The 19,865-nt window shown below is 46.3% G+C and overlaps 1 protein-coding gene across 1 annotated transcript; it reads right to left on the reverse strand.

Annotated features, from left to right (window-relative positions):
• Window positions 1–1,066: 1,066 nt before the first annotated feature.
• On the reverse strand, window positions 1,067–19,614 carry LOC138489322 (zinc finger protein 436-like). The gene is made up of 2 exons (XM_069617021.1): window positions 18,841–19,614; window positions 1,067–5,176 (listed from the first exon to the last, which is right to left on the reverse strand). Exons 1-2 carry the CDS (start codon window positions 18,862–18,864, stop codon window positions 4,367–4,369), a joined length of 834 nt encoding a protein of 277 aa, XP_069473122.1. The 5' UTR covers window positions 18,865–19,614; the 3' UTR covers window positions 1,067–4,366.
• Between the last annotated feature and the right edge of the window lie 251 nt (window positions 19,615–19,865).

Raw genomic sequence — 19,865 nt, forward strand, 5'->3', positions numbered from 1 at the left:
ACATTTATTTCACTTCTCGACTTTAACACATAGCCTACAATACCCTATTCATGGCCTGGTCAAAATTAAGTATTAATGGCAAATAATAGTAATCATGTGATAAAATGTGAACAATAACTAAGGAGTAATAATGAATTAATCGTTTATAACGCGCTTTATACTGGAGAACAGTCTCTAAGCACATGAATAGTATTCAAACCTGTGTTCCTCTGCGTTGTCTTGCTTCCAACACAAAGGTGTTGCCTATTAGCTCACCTCCGGGCCCTGTACTAGCATGTTTATCAGATAAACCATTGTTGGTCATGTCATAGTCTCACTCTAGATCTAGATGCAAACGAGTGTAAACAATTAAGTATGAATGTGATAGGCCAGAAACACTATGGCCCTCATTACGAGTTTGTCGGTCGGTCGTTTGATGGTAATTCAGCCGAAGTACCGTCAAACTAGTTTACCGTTACTGCCATTTGGTCCCGCAGACATACAATGGGATTACAAGTGGCGGGATGGCAGTTTAAATCCCCATTTTCGAAGTCCATAGGACTTCATGTGGTTTTCGGCGGAATTACCGCCAACGGTAGTTTCTCTGTGATAATTCTGCCAAGAAATTGTGGAGGATTCACCTCCAACTTTGTGCTGGATGTAAATCCTCCACCTCACTGACAAACCCGTAGTGTAGCGGTGCAGGAATGCAGCAGAAACGTGGCTGTAATGGAATTACCGACATGTTCCCGCCTCTTTTACCTGATTGCCACACTTGGAATGAGGGTCTATGTGATTATATTCACTATGTAACTACCTTTGTTATTTGTACTCTTATTTTCATGCAAAGGCTCATATACACTGATAGACACTGGTCTCTAGGCACTGCATGGTGCAAACACCGGGGCAAGAGGGTGTTAAGAATCAAGACCCCACTATCCTGAAGCCCATGACTTTCCAGATAGACAGGATGTAGATGAGACACTATTGAAGCCTGGGCTTCACTCTACAATTCTCCTTCACTCTCAGTCGTTGTATAGGAATGTTCTCCCAGGTGCATAAGATTTATTGGTCACAACATCAGAAATTGATCATTCAAAGGAATCACTTTTATCATTGGATGAAGAGTTAGATACATCTTCTGGGTATAAACTCAATCTCCAGAAGACACACTCTAATATAGAATTCCCAAACAAATCTTCAGAAATCAACAATTACATACTTTAGAAATGTAATATCTCACACTTTTAGAACAGTCATACTGTGAAACTACCTAAACACAGAGAAGACACACTCAAGAAAGCAATCAACATGGCAGAACGACTCCCCGCTGATTCTACATCAATATGATCTCCTGTGTAGCCGCCTGCCAGATTACAACCCACAATCAAGCCTCTATAGTTCCACTCGCCATTGACGAGTAAGAGACGGTGTGCTGTGTGCATTTAGAGAATTGAGATGGCATATGACTTTTTAGGCTAGGCCAATACCTAGCAATTTTTAATTTTTACCCCTGTCTACAATTTTAATTCTGGAAACTTGAATCATAGACTAGCAAGTGTATTTGGAATAGCCAGTCACACATTTCCTGTGAGGAAATCTAGAGAGTTTGGGCTCTAATGATATCCTACAGTGACAGAACCCTGCATCATGAACATATGAGGGAGAACATCTGTGGAAGAATTGGCTGCTGAGGCTCGTCTTTGGTTCATCAATCCTCTTCTTACACTCCATGCTAGTCAATAATGGGTGGGGAGATGGGGCCGTTATCCAGCTGCAATTGGAAGCAACGGCTGCTGAGGCTCGTCTTTGGTACATCAGTCTTGTTCTGATAATCTATGCTAATCAACACTGAGTGGGCAGATAGGGTGGTATGCAGCTGCATTCTGGGCCTTGGGGGTCCTATGATCCTGCAGGAGCTTTGTGGCTCAAACACATCAGAGTCCAGGACTCTGCAACTTGACCTCCCTCTGGTAGGGAAACAGGTTAGTGGCTCAGAATAACTCACAGACAAGATCTCCACAATATTCTCCAAGCCCAAACCCAGATGGATACATGAGTTAGATCTTCTGTACAATAGTCTGGGGCATGGGGTCCTCTGAATGGTGCAAGACTGGCTGTAGTTCTCAGTTCAACTCAAGACTTCTAGATTTTATCAAGCAGCTCAACTGCTTCGGATGGTAATACACTTGGCCTGGCAGAGTAATGGTGGTGTGTGTACCCCCTTAAGGCACCACACTTTGGACCCCTCCTCTTTAAGAACTGTGGGAATAAATATACTCTCGCAGCATAGATAGGTCTGAAGAGCAGGTCAGGAGGGGATTTCACAGGGATTGTGACCTGTCTTTCAGGTGCAGTTTTGATGCTGGTAACACATTTATTTCTGCAGCAGATGTGCAACTCACTGAGCTACCATCTTGGGATTGGTGCTTGTGCCCAGTATCTCCTCACTGTGTACTTTTCCTATGTTATATATTACTAAGGTTTACACAAAATGTACCCCGGCACAGAATGGTGGAGATACGGGAGAGCGTAGCAAGAGTGCTTAATTTGGATTTATTCACGTCTTCCAAGATTTCGGATAGTTTAAACTATCCTCAACAAATCAAATGGAAAATTGGAAGGGAAGTCCACTGTTTGGCCTCTACATATAAGAAAGAACAACCTCCCTCCTGCAGAACGCAGAGGAAGACGCACGTTGCCCTTTGAAAAGTATTTCTTGATCAAAAAGGCCTTCTCTCAAAAGAGGGGGCAATGCACCCCTTCACTTCGAGGAACATATGAAGCATCTATTAAAGGGCCACAGGATGTGGACGTCATCAGTGCACACATTCAGGATTCTGGTGCACAATTCTGCAAATCTAGGGCTCAATGGGGCATTTACAGTCCTTCCAGTGTGCCCCCCCACACTCACTAACAAGATGCACCCCATGTTCAAGAACAAGATGCACATTAGCATAGCATATGAAGCAGGAGCAGGAGCAGGGCAAGGCACAGTTGGAAAAAGGTTAATTTGCAACCCTTCTGTGCAATCATTACTCCTAACACCAGCAGCAGTATGAGCCACTACTATCCTCTGTGCATTCCCGCCCCGTTTCAAAGGGAGAAGAAAATGCTTTTTTAGATTATAATATTCTGGATACGAGGTAGAAACAAATTACTAAATGAGGTAATATTTTTATTACATGCAATAAATGTAATTTTATGTGCCCTTTTTTACTGCCTTCGATGCAGTATAGTTTCATTGTGCCCTGGACGATAGAAATACCTTCTGAAGACTTGGAATTACTGCAGTATGTATTCATTTAACCATTTATTGCTAAATGCATAGTGGGGGCCCTGGTCTCCAGCTCCGTTTTTAATTGTATGACTATATTATCCACCAATTGCTACTGATATGAGAATGGCAGTATCAATTGTGAGGCAATATTAGATATCACACACAAGGTGTTCCTTGCATTAGATCTTTAATATTCCCTCAAGATTGATACTGTATTGAGGGGCTTAGACACTCTGTGCATCCATATGTTTTCCCTCAGTATCTTCTGATGCCTGTGCAGTTCTGAGGTGTGGTTTCTCTTCAGAGTGGGATTTGTGGTGGCACCTCAGGATTGATCACTGAGTAAAGTGCTTTCCACATTCCATACACCCAAAGGGCTTCTCCCCAGTATGGTTCTTTAGATGTCTGCTCAGGGATGAGGCGTCCCTAATGCATGTCTTGCACTCTGTGCATTCATAGGGCTTTGCCCCTGTATGGATTCTCTGATGCTTGTACAAACACGTTTTACTAGTAAAACTTTTCTCATACTCCATACACTTGTTTGGTAGCTCGCCCGTATGGATCATTTAATTCTGGTTTAGGTGTGAGCACTGAGTAAAGCCTTTCGCACACTGGTATGGGCGTTCCCCAGTATGGCTCTTCTGATGCTGGTACAGACTTTTCCTCACAGTGAAGCTTTTCTCACACTCCGTACACTGGTATGGCCGCTCCCCAGTATGGATCTTATGATGCCTATGCAGATATGATCCGACTGAAGCTTTTCTCACACTCCGTACACTGGTATGGCCGCTCCCCAGTATGGATCTTATGATGCCTATGCAGATATGATCCGACTGAAGCTTTTCTCACACTCCGTACACTGGTATGGTTTTTCTCCTGTGTGTGGTGATCTATGGTGAGTCTTCAGGTCTGTTGCGCGATTAAAGTGCTTACCACATTCTGTATACCAATAGGGATTTTACCTAATATGGATTGTAAAATGCCTATACAGAGATCTGAGCTCTGAGTGAAACTTTTCTCACACTCTGTACACTGGTATGGTCACTCCCCAGTATGGCTCTTCTGATGTCTGTACAGGCTTGAGCGGTTAGTGAAGCTTTTACCACACTATGTACACTGGTATGGTCGGTCTCGAATATGCCTTTTCTGATGGTGGTACAGACTTGAGCTGATAGTGAAGCTTTTCTCACACTCCATACACTGGTATGGTTTCTCTCCTGTGTGCGATCTATGATGAGTCTTAAGGTCTGTGGCGCGATTAAAGTGCTTACCACATTCCGTACACCCATAGGGCTTTTCCCTAGTATGGATCGTAAAATGCCTATAGAGATCTGAGCTCTGAGTGAAGCTTTTCTCACATTCTGTACACTGGTATGGTCGCTCTCCAGTATGGCTCTTCTGATGCCTGTTCAGATGTGAGCTCCGACTAAAGATTTTCTCACACTCCGTACACTGGTATGGTTTCTCTCCTGTGTGGGATCTATGGTGAGTCTTCAGGGTTGATGCACGATTAAAGTGCTTACCACATTCCGTACACCCATAAGGCTTTTCCCTAGTATGGATCGTAAGATGCCTATACATATCTGAGCTCTGGCTGAAGCTTTTCTCACACTCTGTACACTGGTATGGTTGTACCCCAGTATGGCTCTTTTGATGCTGGTGCAGATGTGAGTGCTGAGTGAACCTTTTCTCACACTCCGTACACTGGTATGGTCTCTCCCCAGTATGGATTCTCTGATGCCGGGTCAGAAATGCACTCTGAGTGAAGCTTTTCTCACACTCTGAGCACTTGAACGGTCTTTCTCCAGGGTGGGATCCCCGATGTATTTCCAGGTGCGATTCCTGATGAAAGTGCTCATCACATTCCTTACTCTCATGGACCTTCTCCAGAACATGTACCTCATGGCTGCTCACTCTCTGTTGAAAGAAGCAGAGGTTCCACATATTATTGTATATCATTGTACAGCCTAAATATTAATAGACCAAGAGCAGAGCCATTCAGTCACACTTTACTCCCAGTTCACAAACCCACTTGGTGATCCTGAGTGAAATCATTAGTGTATCGCTGCAGATTCATTTTAGGAGTGAAAAGCAGGGACTTGAAACCTCAGCACAGTCCAATCCTTAATAATTATATAAATGTAGACCCCTCCAGAGCCCTCCCCAACCAGGAGAGAGTAGTGGAGAAAATATACTTGCTGGGAGAACACAACACTGATTTATATGTGCAATATTCTGCACACACATGTAGTCAATTGTGCCCCCCCACCGTGCATGAGGAGTGCACCCATGGGCTGAACATAGAATTACTAAAGGGTGGAGTTATCGGCTGCAGGGATAAACTCCACGTAGGGGCTCTGAGTGAAATCTGATAGACAATGAGAGTGAAACCCGAGCTGTCTCTGAACCCCAGAGTGGAATTATGCTGCAGTTGATAGATATGGCCCCAATGTGATTTTCGTACACCCCTGCAATGTCCTTATTGACAAGCATTGCATGGGGTGGAGTCGAAAAGGCATTGGGGAACTCTGAACAACATGCAAGATAAAGCAAGACACCCCCATGAAGTACAGGTGTACCCCCCTCCTCTCTCGCCATCAACACTACTACCTTCTAGGGAAGCTCCCTGGCAGTGCAGGAGCCGCAAGTCGGGTAGACTGTAAAATCTGTGGATCCTATGGTGCCAAAGACAGAGTGGGCTTTGCAATCAAAAGGAGCCACAGCTCTCAGAAGCAGACAGAATCACGGCTCTTGCACTATAAGGGATATGGCTGGGGTGCATTCCTTGATTCTTCGGAGACCCGGGGGGGGGGTTGATTAAATGTGGAGTTCCTCGGCCGTGATGTTAATGCAGCGGATTATGAATTCCATAACCTTCTGCCGTGATGTCACAGCAGGAGGATAAGGCATTTAAGAAAGGAAATAGTTGTTGATGGCTTTAATGGAAGTCATACACCACAAAACTATTAGTGGTGCTGTTGTGGGACAATAGTGTACTGGATACGTGCTCTCCCATCTGCTATCACTCATGTTAAATAGTAACTCACTCCTCACTCACTTCCAGATTGGAATCTCATGGACCAGATGCTGTAACCAGCCACAGGTACGAATTCTGCACAATGCTCCAGCCAGCCCCAGGCCTCCGCGCTGCCCCTCCGGCACTGCATTCCTTATCCCGGCAACCTCGCTCTCTGCTTCTCACTGGTCACAGACCATCCCCTTGACGCTTCCTTCCCACCGCCATTACGGGCTAACCTTTCTGCCTCCACCACTGGGCAAACCACCTCCACAGCGGGCCGTGTTGCCCCCCCCGCTCTGCCTGCCTTCCGTCCCCGCATCGGACGCTCTGCCCAGACATGGGCGCCCCATTGTCAAATTCCGCAGCCAGCCACATGCATGCTGACTGCCCCAGCACCCGCATCTAAAGTGGGCCACCTTCCCTTTGGAAGACGAACCGACCAACGTTGCTCCCTCTTAACTGGGCACACTTGGGTACAGATCGCTCTCCAAGTATCACCTCCATGCGGTCTCCTCATTTCATGGGCCTTACTCCCCACAGTGCCCCCACGATCACCCCCATGCCAGTCTTGCACCGATCACACATGGGCACCCTGGCCTCTCTGCACCCGTGGGACCTTTTCCCTTTCAGTGCCATTCCCACAAACCAAATTGTGCTCCAACTAGGCCCTGCACCCGCGGAACTCCCCGCCGTCTCCACCGCCATGGCCTACTTGATGGTGCACCTACCCGGGCCCCCAGGGAACCATGGGGTCCACTCCCCCCATCCCACGAGGTAGGAGCCAACACAGGTCGCACCCTCACCTCTCCCCCGTACCAACAAATACGTCTGCACCCACAGACCAGTCCACCCATCAATGTCTGATGACCGATCGATTTTCCACACCTCACCCCCCCTCCAGGGACCATTTGACAAATCTGCTCCAATATAGCTTATCCAATTTCTTTCAGATGAGGTTTACAAGCCTCAACCCAGCACCCTACTTAGGGTAACTTGCAGACCTGCTCCACCACGAGCCGGCTGGACAACCTTCTTTTCAGTAAGCACCTGCTTCCATATTACCTCCCTACCTACCTCCTCACTGCATTCAAACTAATGCCCCGCGAACCGCTCTGACTTTTCTTTCATTTTCTGTCCCTCCTTCCTCCCTCGGTACTTTGGGCCTCATCACGACTTTGGCAGTAACCCTTAAATCTGGCGGTAGCGCTTTTACCGCCGGATTTAAGGGTCCGCCAAAGAAGGACTTCGGCGGATTTCTCCCCAGCTCTGAGCTGGGGGGAAATCCGCTGAAAATTCACGCTATTACTGCCGGCGGGTAATCCGCCGGCGGTATTAGCGCGAAATTTCCCCATTGAGCCCAATGGGGAATGGGGCATTCCCGAATGGGCTCCATGGGGAATGGGGATTGACATTACCGCCAAACTCGTGATCCGGCGCTATTAGCGCCGGGGAGTTCGGCGGTAGGGCTAATACCGCCTGTGCTAATAGTGTTACCGGTACCGCCCAAGTCGTGATGAGGCCCCTTGCATTAAAATTCGTATGCTAAAATGAATATGCCTGTATTATGTGCCATTTACAATTACTTTTGACTTCCAAATGCTCCAATGGGCATTCCAAATCACCACAAACTCACCCCTCACCACGTGTTTGGACACACATGTCATGTTGATTAAACTTGCCATAACAATCTGCTATAACCTATGCTAATCTATGACAAATCATGATTGACCAAATTTACTATGTTGCCACTATCAATATTGTTAATCTGAACAAGGCCACTGCGCCGTCCTTTTTCTCTCATACCTATCACCCCACACCCCTCACCAATCACAGCCTTGATAAAGGCTACAGAGGAAACGCGCGTCAGCTTTTTGTTTTCACCTCTAATGGCACAAGATGCCACAACTGTAATGTTGTATCAGAACAATAAAAACACCATGTACAACAAAAACTCACGACTGAATTATCACCTATTCTCAATGAATAACTAGAGTACCAAATTTTGAATCACCTATAATTGCCAGCGCCCACACCAAACAAGGATTTTTCACCCCCCCAAGAACATAACATGATGCCTTTGCCCACAATATATACCAAATAAAAAACATGTTTACGCTGGCTGGGCCTGATATTTTTCAATGTTTCAATGTTGGCTGCACCAATATATGTCAGTGTTCTCATATAAAAGCTAACATGTTTGCTTTGTGCATAATGCAAATACTCCCTCGTAATAACATACTAGTTGGCTTGCTATTAAAAATGCATACCATGCCACAATAAAAATGTCCAAACTGGCTTCACCAATGTAGGCCAGACTAGGCATGTAAGAACACTTAACATAATTGCTTTACAATTGATGCCCAGTATAAATTCCATGCCACCGTACGAAATCATAGTTAGTCTATCTGCACCAAAATATTGCAATCTAGACATGCAATAATAGCACTTATCAACCTTATTTTATCATAGATGTCCAGAAACAATTCCATAGCATAGTAAGACAACATGTTGTTGACTGTGTGTACTGCAGGGAGTCAGCAAGAATCAATATCTCTCTCTCTCTCTCTCTCTCTCTCTCTCTCTCTACAATTGACTCGCGCAGATACACTCACACACACACGGACACCTTAAAAATAATAAAATCTCTTTCTCGAACACATACATACATACATACATACACAACATTTCCTTTTTTTATTTGAAAGAATGTACTTGTGTGGGTTGCAGCAGTGGTGGTCTTTTCTCGTTGTCCCTCTTCCACCAGATGTCATCACATTGGAGGAAGAGGGTAAGGAATAAGGGACACCCTTCACCCCCTCCTCCTGCCTATACGTCTATCATGCATTCAGACACTGCCTCAGAGCAAAGACAGACAGACAGGCAGAGGGAGAGGCGAAGAAGTCTTCGGATGCATTATCCACCGGATTTCCCAGCATCCCTGAAGCATTCTGAAGGGTGTACTAATGCCATATACAGAGCTTTACATGAGTGAAGGCATTGGCGTTTTATTCAGCGGCCTTAACCGATGTGTAGTATGTGCATGGCATAAGCAACACAGCCACTCTTTGCATTTCCGAAGCATTTAAATGCTTTTAGATTCTTTGCAAACACAAATACTACATTTGCATTTTTTTGGTGCGAGTTACAATTACCCGCTCCATAATGTTTCAATTTATTTTATTTTGCTCTGTGTTTCTTAAGGGGACCTAGATGGTCCTGAAAATTAAGGGTTGGAGCACCGCTGTAGTGTCCTCTATTTTCAAGCACCCATTGACTTTGTGAAAAGTTAATGCAAAGCCAGCAGGTACTGTCAGGATTTGACTTCAGAAGAATGGATGGCGATCAGTGACTGTTGAATGTTCAATAAGCGGAGCTCCAGTATCTTCTTGACTTCATCTTCTATCGCCTTCCGGAATGCTTCAGGCAGCTGCTGATGGGTTAGCGAGGGATGAGACTTAGGCCTTCATGGGTGGCATGGACAAACATTATGGTTCCCAGCTTTGTGTCAGGTTCCCATTGCCTTCCTTCCGAACACCGAGCACAGGAGACAACTAGCTTCTGTAGGCGAGTTGGAAGAGAGCAAACACAGTTGAGTTTGCAGCATGTTCTGGGCAGCTAATAGGGCTGACGGCGGCAGAACATGCCAGTACTTGGTGTTGTCTGATTCCAAATTCTGGAGAAGGTGCTTTAAGGTCTGGTTAATGTGATCCACTAGGCAGTCAGTCTGTGGACGGTTGATGAAGTTGTGAATGCTTGTGATTTTGTACAACCTTTTCAACTCGGTCATGAAACGGGACATGAGGGGGTTTCCCTGATCAATTGTCTTTTAGGAAACCTATCTTGAAGAAGTAGATTATCAGATGTTTAAGATGCTTTGTGGTGGTGTTACTCTTCATTGGGAAGTCTTGGGCATACCGGGTGGCATAGTCTAGGTTGTCAAAGATATAGTAGTTCACTGCCTTAGAGAGGGGCCCTTGGATCCCATGATATTCATACCATCAAGGAAAAGGGTTTCACAATAATATACAAGGGTTGAGGGGAGCCAGCCCTACATCATTCCAAGAGATTTTCTGACACACGGGGCAGACAAGACAATGAAACCCATGCCAGAAGACCTTTGTTCAGTGATCTTTAGAAATAATGAAAAGGCCAATGCATATCAATAAACAGAGCTAGCATTACACACCAGGAAACACTTGTGGCAACTTCTATGAGTGAGAGCAACGTTTCCACTCCAACATATGTTTACTCAAGCAAAGGTGGAAGTATAATCATTAAAATAATAAAGAATACACACACGGGGAATGAGGTACAAATTCAGGTAGGAAACTGAGGATGATGGAACGCTTTCATAATTTCTTTGGAGGGTCATGTCACTCACATGTCAACATTTCTGCAGAAAATGACCATAAAGTTGCAGGATGGCATGCATTTTCCTCATTTCCCTCAGTGGGCCCTGCCTCTCCTCATTAAGTCTCACCCTAAGTTACTAGGGGAATCCAGACGTGGACCCCTTGCTCACTATTCTTAGAGAGGCACAGATCCACCCTACTGATGAGGTCCAACCAGACCGAAACACGTGTCTGGGGTTTCTGTTGGTACTCTTGTTCAGAGGAGAATTGCCTAGCATTTCGGTGCTGGACTGCCCCAGGGCAGGACAAAGACTGATATGTTTGGGATCGTTCTTCTCTGTGAAAGATAGTGAGCTAAAGACTCTGGGTAAGTCTCTCGTAACCAGGACTAATGTCTGGCAGAGGGACTCCTAGGACCCCGTTAATTTGCAGATTGCTTATCGCGCCACCCACAAGCAGCCACAGCGTCTGACCGAGAATCAGCAAAAATTACAGAAGAACATGTAAGCCAAATCATTGAACTTGCTAGACCAAAAACCATGACACTCGAAGAGATTCAGTCTGAAACAGAGGCTGATCCATGTCTACAGCTTGCGAAAAAACTGCTATTTTAACAGGAGAATGGAAAACATTTCTATCAGCAGTTTCTGGAAGAACACAGTCAGCACACGAATTCCTACAGGCACTATTTGGAATACGCCATGAGTTATCCGTATTAGCAGAAGGTCTAATTCTAAAAGGGCATAGAATTGTGCTACCGTTATCACTACATGATAGAGGAGTCCAACTAGCACATGAAGGACACCAGGGAGTTGTCAAAATGTTAGCACACTTAAAGTCACCTATCTGGCTGCCTCATATGCAACAAAAAGTAGTAACCCTTGTAGAAACTTGCAGTGCCTGCCGATCTTCTCGTCGCCCAGGACCGCCAGAACCCATGAAAAATCTACAAAGAAGCACTCGCAGGTGGGAGTCCATCAGTATTGATTTTTACACGGTTGCTAATGAAGCCTACTTATTAGTAGCAATTGATGAGCACTCATGCTACACATGAAATTCCATCAGCGATTAGAAGTGATAATGGGCCACCATTTACAAGTAAAGAATTTCACTGTTTTGTAAAAGAAACAGGAATACGCCATCATCACATTACGCCATACTGGCCTCAAGCAAATGGAGATGTAGAACGTTTCATGGCGTCTATCAACAAAGTTGTCCGAATTGCAAAAGACAAAGGCCGTAAGTGGCTTCCTGAACTTTACATATTTCTACGCACGTATCGTCTCACGCCACACTCTTCCACACACGTCAGTCCAGCAGACTTGATGTTTCAAGTTCCCATACAAGGAGGTTTACCTTTACATCACTCTTGGAAACCACCCTTGGTTGATTGGGACATTATTGATTCAAGAAGGCAGTTACATAATGCAAAAGAAGACTCGACCAGGAGAGCGAAGGACAGTAAAACACAAGTTGGCGACACAGTGCTAGTAAAACACGAAATAGAAAAGAAAAATGTCACTACCATACGAGTCAGAATCATGGACAGTAACTCAACGGCGACATGGCCTCGTGTCAGCCACGCAAGGGCAAGAGTCAGTGTCAAGAAATGCCTCCCATTTCCAAAAAACACCACCAATTCTGTGGGAGGAAAGGAAAAGAGAAAGTATGTTTTATATACTTATGTATGTTTCCATACATTCCGTTCCACCAGAACGGAGAATGTTTGTCCCTTCGTTCCACCACGGAACGCTTTGTTCATTCCCTCCCTGACTGCCCCAGCCTCCGGGGGCCGTAAAAATAAAGCTCCCGCTTACCTCCACCGGTGTCGCACTTTATTACAATTGGCGACGAGGCCCCTCTTCCCGTGACACCCGGCCCCCGGAGCTCCACTGCCGGTGCCCCAGCCTTCCTCCGGCTACAGCGACGGTCCGGCGGTTTTTCCCCTCTCGCTGCCGCCCCCCACCACCCCAGTCCTGCTATCTGTGGGGAGGGGGCCGTCCGGCAGGCCACCCGGCAGACACCAGGTACCAGATCTCGACACAAAGAGGTACCTTTTCATATTCTTTATTATAAAGCAACGTATGCTAACAGCGCTGCAGTGCATCTTTCGAGCACCATCCAACGGCCGTTCGAGGAAAGGACCTCTCAACGTGCCCTGCGTGCGGCCATATTGTCTGGGCCAGCCTCAGCTATTCGTGCATCTCATCAACTGCCCCCAGCGACCGCCCCAAGGCTGCGCACCACAACGCCCCCACAGGTCGCTAGGAGCAGAGAACTCTAAAAACATATCAGCTGTTTTCAGCCGCCGTTTCAAGGCCAAGTCACACAGCGCCCACACAGGGGCTAGGGGCAGAGAACTCTTAAAAAAAAAAAGAAAAAGAAAAAAAAAAAAATTCTGGAAAAGCACACAGCAGATCAACGGTGAACACTCTTTATCCCGAGGCCAGGGGTACACCACCAGATCATCAGGGAACACTATCACAAGGTACGTTCAGGTGTACACCAGCAGATCTACCGGTAAACACTCTTTATTCTTAAGCAGCGCTGCTGAAAAGAGGATATTCATGCTACTACTACAAGGCAACACACCTCAACGTTTCCCTGCAATTTCATAAAACAGTGAATCCCATACCCAACGACACAAACTCCCCGCGGCTCAACACAAAAGACAACAATACAGATTACAAGCTGTGCAAACCATCATACCCTAGTTAGCCTCTTCATCCTCAAACATGCAGAACGTGCCGCATCCCACCAAATTTCTTCCTTGCCCTGGAACCCCAACCTGCCCCTGGGAGCAATGGCTGGACAGCTTCCAAATATACCTCAGGGCCATTGGCGGAAGTAAATTTAGCGACGACCTTAAGGAAGCGACCCTTCTGAACTGCTTAGGAACCGAGGGCCTCAGGATATTCAGGGCGCTCCCAGAACCAGACAGCACAAGTGGAGATGGCACCCGGAAGTTCGACACTGCATTAACAAAGCTCACCAAGCACTTCGGCAGCAAGATAAACGTAGTACTAGAAAGATATAAATTATTTTCTCGGAAACAAACAAAAGGTGAGCCTGTCGACGCATATTTAGCCTCCCTCAGAGTACTCATGTCCACGTGCGAATTCACAGGGGTCAACGACGAGTATTTGAGAGATCAGCTAGTCCTCAATGTAGCAGACCCTCGCATACAGCAAAAACTATGGCAAACAAAAAATCCCTCGCTGGACCAAACCACTGAGATAGTGAGGAGCATGGAATTCGGGGACCGTTGTATGAAAGAGAGGCAGGTCCTGAAGGAGGGTGCTGGAGTGGAAGTGAAGTATGTGGAAGGCAGTTCCGACTACGACCAAGATGGGGCATTAGTAGCAGCTGTAAAAAATGGCCCCCAAAGTACCAAGAGAAGTTCTAGAAGAGGTAGAACATCAGTGTACGATAATCAAAATCCTACGAGTTGTCAAAAGTGTGGATGGTATAAACGCCATGTTGCTGGGAGGACGTGCCCGGCCAACAATGTTGAGTGCTATAAGTGTGGCCAGTTAGGTCACTTTGCTAAGCTCTGCCGAAACACCCTTGGGAGACCACGTGGACCTAGCAACGGCAGCAGACGACCCATCAACAGATATGGGTGCGTGAAAACAGTGGACTATGAGCAAATGTCAAACAGTATGCTATCTGTCAATCAGACGCGCCCACAGGTACAGATTCTCACAGTCACTTCCTTCCAAGAGGCGAATGGTCCATGGGTTAACATGTACGTCAATGACATACCCTTGAGAGTGATGGTAGACATTGGATCCCCATATACCATGGTGGATGTTGAAACCTTTGTAAAGGTACTTTTTGGCAAAATCCATGACTTACGGAGCTCCTCAGTAAGAGCCACTGGGTATGGGAAAACACCCATTGACATCATGGGATACACCTGGGTCAAGCTCAAATTTCGGGACAGACAAACATACTGTAAATTGTTTGTAGCCAAGAACGGGTCTTCCGTAGTAGGATGGGAAGAACAGGCGGCCCTCCAAGTGAGAATCCATCCTGGAGAAGAGGTCCCCATACTGAGTGTGCTCAAGAACGATACCGACATCAAGGCTAACTTGGCTCAACAATTTCCTAAAGTGTTCTGCGATAAGATCGGATTACTCAAGGGCTTCCAGCACAGAATAGTATTGAAAAGAGGTGCCGTTCCTGTGGTCCATCGGGTGCGTGGTGTGCCTTTTGGGACCAAGGCGGCACTCAAGGATGAATTTACACACCTATGCAATGAGAACATTATACAACCCATAGAGAGTTCTGAATGGCTCGCCCCCATCGTCCTTGTAAAGAAACCTGACAATTCCATACGCATGTGCGTTGACCTAAGAGATCTAAACAAAAACATATGGGTTGATAGGCATCCACTTCCCAATATAACAGAACTTCTTTCAACCATGGAACCGGCAAGTTTTTTTAGCACCTTAGATCTCTCCTCGGCATACCACCAAATCGCCCTAGATGATAATTCGAAGGCCCTCACTTCCTTTGTCACACCCTTGGGAGCTTACATGTTCAACAGAATGCCGTTCGGGCTTGCTTCGGCCGCGGCAGTGTTCCAGAGACTCATGTCACATCTCTTTGGAGGTCTTGATGGAGTACGATGCTTCCAAGACGATATTCTTATATCAGCCAGAACGGAGGAAGATCACGATGCCAAACTGATGGGCGTGCTACGGATAATCCAAAGAAGTGGACTCACCCTCAAGTTAGAGAAATGCAACATAAAGTGCAATGAAGTCTCCTATCTTGGCCACTCCATCGATGCCAGAGGCATTCGTCCCAAGAAAAAACTACTGGACACGATATTGAGTTTGGCTGAACCCACCAATAAAGACCAGTTGAAAAGTTTTTTAGGAATGACAGAGTACTACTCCAAATTCGTCAGTAACTATGCTAATAAGACAGAAAACATGAGGAAACTCATGAAGAAAAATAGGAGATTTCAATGGTCCATAGAGTGCAAAAACGAGTTCGAGAGCCTCAAATCTGACATCAATCAAGCTCCAGCTTTAAACATGTTTGATTACAAGGCAAAGACAATAGTGTCAGTGGATGCCAGCAAGATCGGCCTTGGTGCAATGTTAGAACAACAACAGAAGGGCAACATCGTGACCATCGCATTCGCATCGAGAGTGCTCAGGGATGCTGAGTTGAATTATTCCACCATTGAGAGAGAAGCCTTGGCTGTCAAGTGGGCCTTACAACACTTCAGAAATTTAATTTGGGGTCTACCCATTATCTTAAAAACTGATCACAAACCTCTTGTCAACATCCTACAATCCAAAACGCCACACCTAATATCCCCTAGAATAAGACGCTGGTTCCTGGATGTGATGCAATATAATCTTCAGGTTCTCTACAGTCCGGGCTCACTAAACCAAGTAGCAGACTGTCTCTCCAGATTAACCACCATTCAAGACAAACCAGACACTGAAAATGAAGACCAAGAGGAAGACATCATAGCCACCATTCATTCTACTATTCCCTCCAATGAGTGGACACACATCACCAAAGCCGACACGGAGCAACAAGAAATCAGAAGAGCCGTAATGAACGACTGGGAAGATGTCAGACAAGAGTTGGCAAACTTCACTCCATTCAAAGATGAAATATCCATTAACGACAACCATATCTTGAAGAATAATTCCAGCTGTAGCACTCAGAAAGAAACTACTTGAACTAGCCCATGAAGGACACCTGGGAAGGAGTCTCACAAAGAACAGGATAAGGAGCAACTACTGGTGGCCCAACATGTGGAAAGAAGCAGAAGAAACAGTAAAAAACTGCAGTGCCTGCGCTTCCAGCGACAAATCAAAAACCTTAAGAAAAACACCACTTCAGCCAGTAGCAACCCCCAAACACGTATGGTCAAAGCTGGCCATAGTCATCGTGGGCCCTTTTGAAAATCTGGAAGCTGAAAAAATATTCATCATTGTGATTGTGGACTGTACTTCCAAATGGACCGAATGGGGTGTGGTAGAAACCAGCGCAACCACGAAAAAGGTCATTGACTTCCTAACAGAAATATTCAACAGGGAAGGTGACCCCAGAGACATAGTGTCAGACAATGGGTCCCAGTTCACCTCGTTGGAATTCAGCAAATTCCTTGCAAAGAAATGCATCAACCACATCACCACATCACTCTACCACCCAATGTCCAACGGATTGGTGGAAAGAATGAACAGACTAATAAAAAGCGTCATCCAACTAGCCACATCCAATGGCATGCCATGGAAAGAAACCCTCAAGGAGGCCCTGCTCGCATATAGAACAACGCCGCATTCCACCACCAACTCAGAACCCTTCGCCTTGATGCGTGGAAGAACAGCAACCAACCAACTGAGACCAGCATGGATTTTCTTAGATACTGGCGAAGCGAGAATAAACGCAGAACGGAAGGTGGACATGGAACAAATCCATAGAAATATAAAAGAGAAACAAAGGAAGTACAAAAATTACTATGACCATAAGAATGGAACAAGACAATTGACACTACAAGAAGGTGACTGGGTCTGTGTCAGAGAACCCAAGAAGATACTCAAGGGCGAATCGAAATTTAGATCCCCACAAAAAGTCACGCGCTGCCACGGAAAGTCTGTCACTTTAGAGGATGGAAAGAGATGGCCCCACGACGATCTCGTGAAAATAACCGATGACAACCACAGACCTAGCACTTCCGAAAACACAGTGGTACTTGGTCAAGAGAAGATGTGAAAAGAACAACCACCGACACCCACAGAACCAGTACTTCCCCAGACTCACACGCCGGCACAAGCTGGCACAGCGAAAACCGTCCCAACGATGAGGGATCCTCAGCGAGAAGCCTGTCGAGAAGGAACCGCACCATCATCCAGAATTTCAAGAATGATTTTGTTTATTATTGATCAGCATCTGTTCACCCCGTCCACCCTACATTTCTTTCCCCATCTCCCCCCTTCCCTCCTTCCCAATTTTCTTTGTTTCGTAGATAATGAGATGTTATATATACTTATGTATGTTTCCATACATTCCGTTCCACCAGAACGGAGAATGTTTGTCCCTTCGTTCCACCACGGAACGCTTTGCTCATTCCCTCCCTGACTGCCCCAGCCTCCGGGGGCCGTAAAAATAAAGCCCCCGCTTACCTCCACCGGTGTCGCACTTTATTACAGTAATGTCACTGAAAATCAACCAACACAGACCAATAACCTGCAAGAAGAACAAACTGACAAGATGAACTATAGTTCTCCAGTCTATTTGAGAAATGAACAAAGACATGAAGATATGCCTCACACTCCCATGCGAGAGAGGAATGAAAGGTATACACTAAGGAGACAACCACCGCTGTTGACAAGACTGAAAGACTATGGGCCTCATTAGGACCCTGGCGGAGAGGGTTTTACGCCAGCGTAGTGCATGGCGTACCTCTCCGCCATACTACGAGTTCCCGTAGCGCCATGGCGGCCTTTTCCGGCTGGTTTTACCAGGCGGAGAAAACCATGGCGCTACGGGACCTCGTTGTTAATTACGCCACCGTATTTTACGGTGGCGTAATTAACTCCTTCCCCACTCCCATTATACCCTATGGGGCAAAAATGGGAATGGGGAAGGGCAGAATGGGGATTGGGGATTTACCGCCCCGCCAAGGTCGGAATGGGGCGGAAAATCCGCCAACCCCCATGGCGCTATCGGCGGCTTTCCGCCATGCTTCGCGGTGCATTTAGCACCGCGAAGTCCGCCTGGGTCGTAATGAGGCCCTATGTCCTTAATAGCATCCACATGGGGTCACGGTGGTAATTGAAGAAGACAAAATGAAGCCAAAGACTATGTGATCACATTGTAAAAAGTCTGGCGTAAATACAAATGTTTTATTCCTGAACAGGTCGTCCAAAAGTTTTCTTAGTATTAAGTATTTCTGTTTGAATGTTGATCTTTATTATTGTTTGATTTGTGATCTAAAAAAAGTTGGTAAGGAATGTGATGTACACGTGACCACAGTCACGTGGACATCAGAATAAAGATATGTACGGAGCCTGCCATAAGGCAGTTCCAGCTCTGACTCTCACTCAGTGTGTCCATGTCATCCTTGCGCGTATTAGCAGCTGCGTCACCTAGAGTAGGCCTGCCCTCATTTCCTCATCAAGACATCACAGCGGCAATAACTGCTGTTCACAAGGAAGTGAATAGAGACAACTCACCTCATCTGACCCCTGTCTACTCATTTCAGGGACCTTCAATGATGTTCTCTCCAGTGATCCTCGCAGGATTCCCCCCCGGGTGACCTCTTACTGGGCTTTCAGCAACACCTCCATCACAGTGACGAATAGACCGAAGTAGAGCAAAGCCTCACGTCAGAGGAAGCCGATGAGCCTAGCGCTGTATTGCGGCTGCGCAGAACAGAAGAAACTTATCATGTGGACATGCGCAAATTGTAAGTGTTAAAGATCCATGACGAAGACCCCTGTATTGCAAAGCATCTCAGCCGAGAAGTCCAAAGAGCCCAGAGCTGTAATGCGGCTGCGCAGAGCTGAAGATACTTATTTGTTGCACATGCGCAGACTGTCAGTACTAAGCTCTATTATAAAAACACCGGTAGAGCAAAGCCTCCCAACTAAGAAGTCCGAGTGGTCCCGTAAGAAGTCCGAGTGGTCCCGACGCTGTACTGAGGCTGCGCACAGAACATACTTCTTACCAGGATATGCGCATGGGGACTCGAGGAGAGCAAAGGCTTGCAGCTGAGAAATCAGAGTGGCCCTAGCGCTGTACCGAGGCGCGGAGCACAGAAGACACTACTCATCGGATATGCGCAGACTGTCACTACTAAAGCTCTAAAAGATCCTTTTCAAATCCCGTGCAGAGCACGGCCCCGCCCCGGTGGTGGCCTCTTATGAGCCGCAGTAAGAGTGGAAGGGGCCCAGGGGAAACCCCGTGAAATCTCATATGCCAGAGATCAGTTAAAGCACCCCCCAACTAGGGCGCCCATCAGCACAGATGTCTGCTCTCCCTCTCATTAAAGGCAATGTTTGGAGATGACAAGGGGAGATTCTGTCCCAGGAAAGGGAGATTTCTCACTGGACAGGAAAGTCAATTTTAGATGGAAAAAAGACAGAACAATGTTGTAAAATAACAACATGATATGCTGACAACCTGAGCGTCTCATGCACAAATTGAGAGTTCAACCAAATGACTTGGAAGATACTTGCAGGCCGATTCATGGAATAAA

The sequence above is a fragment of the Ambystoma mexicanum genome, chromosome 9, assembly GCF_040938575.1.
Source record: "Ambystoma mexicanum isolate Mex_15411 chromosome 9, UKY_AmexF1_1, whole genome shotgun sequence".
NCBI lineage: Eukaryota > Metazoa > Chordata > Amphibia > Caudata > Ambystomatidae > Ambystoma > Ambystoma mexicanum.

What these genes read in the sequence shown, in the direction of transcription:
- LOC138489322 (XM_069617021.1), bottom strand. Translation starts at nt 18,864, where the DNA reads ATGAGTAGACAGGGGTCAGATGAG. An exon ending in GTAGACAGGGGTCAGATGAG is followed by an intron (nt 5,177 to 18,840) that starts GTGAGTTGTCTC and finishes TTCTTTCAACAG; the next exon opens with AGAGTGAGCAGCCATGAGGT.